Here is a 2,374-nt window from a genome sequence, read left to right as displayed (position 1 = left end):
TTTTTTTTGTGATGTCATAGATCAAAAAGAAAAGAAAAAAAATTGTTATAGAGGAATTGTGTAAGAAAAAAAAGAAAATATGAAAAGTACTGAAAAAAATGTTGTCGTTGAATCTTCTCATCCATGATTTATTGTGAATATTCTGTCAAGAAAATCCAGAAGACAAATCTATAGTTCCTCCCTTTCCCCATCTGGAAATACAGTAATTAGCTAAGATAGTCTCATAAATATGTCTGCTGCATTTAAGTATATCCTCAACATATTCTAAACATTTGTTGAAGAGCTCTCCTGATCTCCTGATTCCTCAGACTGTAAATGATGGGATTCATCATTGGAGACACCACAATGTACAGCAGAGATAAAAACTTATCCGCGCTCAATGATTTGTCATTGGATGTTGGCATGTAAATTATGAAGAGAGTTCCATAGTAGATGCATACAGTGGTGAGATGGGAGCCACATGTGGAGAAGGCTTTTAACAAGCCACTGGTGGATGAAAGGGTCATTATGATGAAGAAAATACTCAAATAGCTGATAAGAATGATAGCGAAAGGTATGACACCGCCAATGATGGATATTACAGAGTCAGCCAAAGTCAAGAGGTAAATGTCGGAGGTAGTCAATTCAAGAAGTATCCTGAAGTCACAGAAGAAGTGGTCTATTATGTTGTTACCACAAAACTCCAGCTGCCAAACAAAAATCACCTCAAAGGTAAGGACAAAGTTAATAATCCAGGCACCAAGAACCATCTTGAAGCAAACAAGAGGCTGCATTATGGAATTGTAGCGCATTGGGCTGCAAATGGCCAAGTACCGATCATAAGACATTATAGTGAGCAGATTAATCTGGCTAAAACCAAATATGACGACCATATGGAGATGGAAGATGCAGATCCTCACTGGCACCTCCTTCATGTCATATAGAATTATATTTAACATCATGGGCATAATGGTCGTAGTGGAAAGGATATCGGCTACAGCTAGATGCTTGAGAAAGAAGAACATTGGGAAATTGAGATTGTGATTGGTGGACACCAACACTATAATAAGGAGGTTTCCTGCCAGTATTATCAGGTAAGAGAAGAAGAAAAGGATGAAGAGCAGAAATTTGTATTTATATAGACCGGTAAATCCAAGGATTAGGAACTCTGTGACTTCAGTCTGGTTGACGTCGCACATTTTTAGTTAATACACTGAAAACAAGAGAAACTGATTGAAGTCTCTTTCTTGTAGGAATGTTAATTATGTAAATAATGAAAGCATTAAAAGATCACAATCATCTACAGTACAGATGTAAAGTTTGGACACACTTTCTCATTTAAAGATTTTTCTGTATTTTCATGACTATGAAAGTTGTAAACTCACACTGAAGGCATCAAAATTATGAATTAACACATGTGGAATTATATACTTAACAAAAAAGTGTGAAAAAACTGAAAATATGTCTTATATTCTAGGTTCTTCAAAGTAGCCACCTTTTGCTTTGATGACTGCTTTGCACACTCTTGGCATTCTCTTGATGAGCTTCAAGAGGTAGTCACTGGGAATGGTCTTCCAACAATCTTGAAGGAGTTCCTAGAGATACTTAGCACTTGTTGGCCCTTTTGCCTTCACTCTGCGGTCCAGCTCACCCCAAACCATCTCGATTGGGTTCAGGTCTGGTGACTGGAGGCCAGGTCATCTTGTGTAGCACCCCATCACACTCCTTCTTGGTCAAATAGCCCTTACACAGCCTGGAGGTGTGTTTGGGGTCATTGTCCTGTTGAAAAATAAATGATGGTTCAACTAAACGCAAACCGAATGGAATAACATGCCGCTGCAAGATGCTTTGATAGTCATGCTGGTTCAGTATGCCTTCAATTTTGAATAAATCCCCAAAAGTGTCACCAGCAAAGCACCCTCACATCATCACACCTCCTCTTCCATGCTTCACGGTGGGAACCAGGCATGTAGAGTCTATCCTTTCACCTTTTCTGCGCTGCACAAAGACCCGGTGGTTGGAACTAGGGTTGAGCGACTTTTAGTTTTTTAGGGTCAAGTCGGGTTTCGCGAAACCCGACTATCTCAAAAGTCGAGTCGAGTGGAATCGGACGATTATTGCGAAAAGTCGGGGATCGACCGCAACACGAAACCCAATGCAAGTCAATGGGGGAGCATAGTCGGCAGTGAGTGGAGGCCAGGAAAACATGTACAGTGCCCATTTTAACCCTGCTGTTTTGTTCGCATTTACTATACACTTGTAGTGTTCTGGGTCACTATGACCCGGCTTATTAAACCTTGATTTTAGACACTCTAACTCCATTTTTTTTATACTTTTTGCTTACTAGACTGTTTGTGAACATGTTTGGTAGTAAAAAAAAAAGAAACATGAACTA

General features: G+C 39.4%; 1 protein-coding gene across 1 annotated transcript; it reads right to left on the bottom strand.

The window, feature by feature from the left end:
- Positions 1-254: 254 nt before the first annotated feature.
- Positions 255-1,178, bottom strand: LOC138674752 (olfactory receptor 5G3-like). The gene has a single exon (XM_069762568.1). It carries the CDS (start codon positions 1,176-1,178, stop codon positions 255-257), a length of 924 nt encoding a protein of 307 aa, XP_069618669.1.
- Positions 1,179-2,374: the final 1,196 nt, after the last annotated feature.

Source organism: Ranitomeya imitator, chromosome 4 (assembly GCF_032444005.1).
Source record: "Ranitomeya imitator isolate aRanImi1 chromosome 4, aRanImi1.pri, whole genome shotgun sequence".
NCBI lineage: Eukaryota > Metazoa > Chordata > Amphibia > Anura > Dendrobatidae > Ranitomeya > Ranitomeya imitator.
Note: the sequence above shows the minus strand (reverse complement) of the source record. Positions and strands in the feature narration are given on the sequence as shown.

Bases quoted from the DNA above. Each gene is read 5' to 3' on its own strand.
- LOC138674752 (XM_069762568.1), bottom strand. From the start codon at position 1,178: ATGTGCGACGTCAACCAGACTGAAGTCACAGAGTTCCTAATCCTTGGA.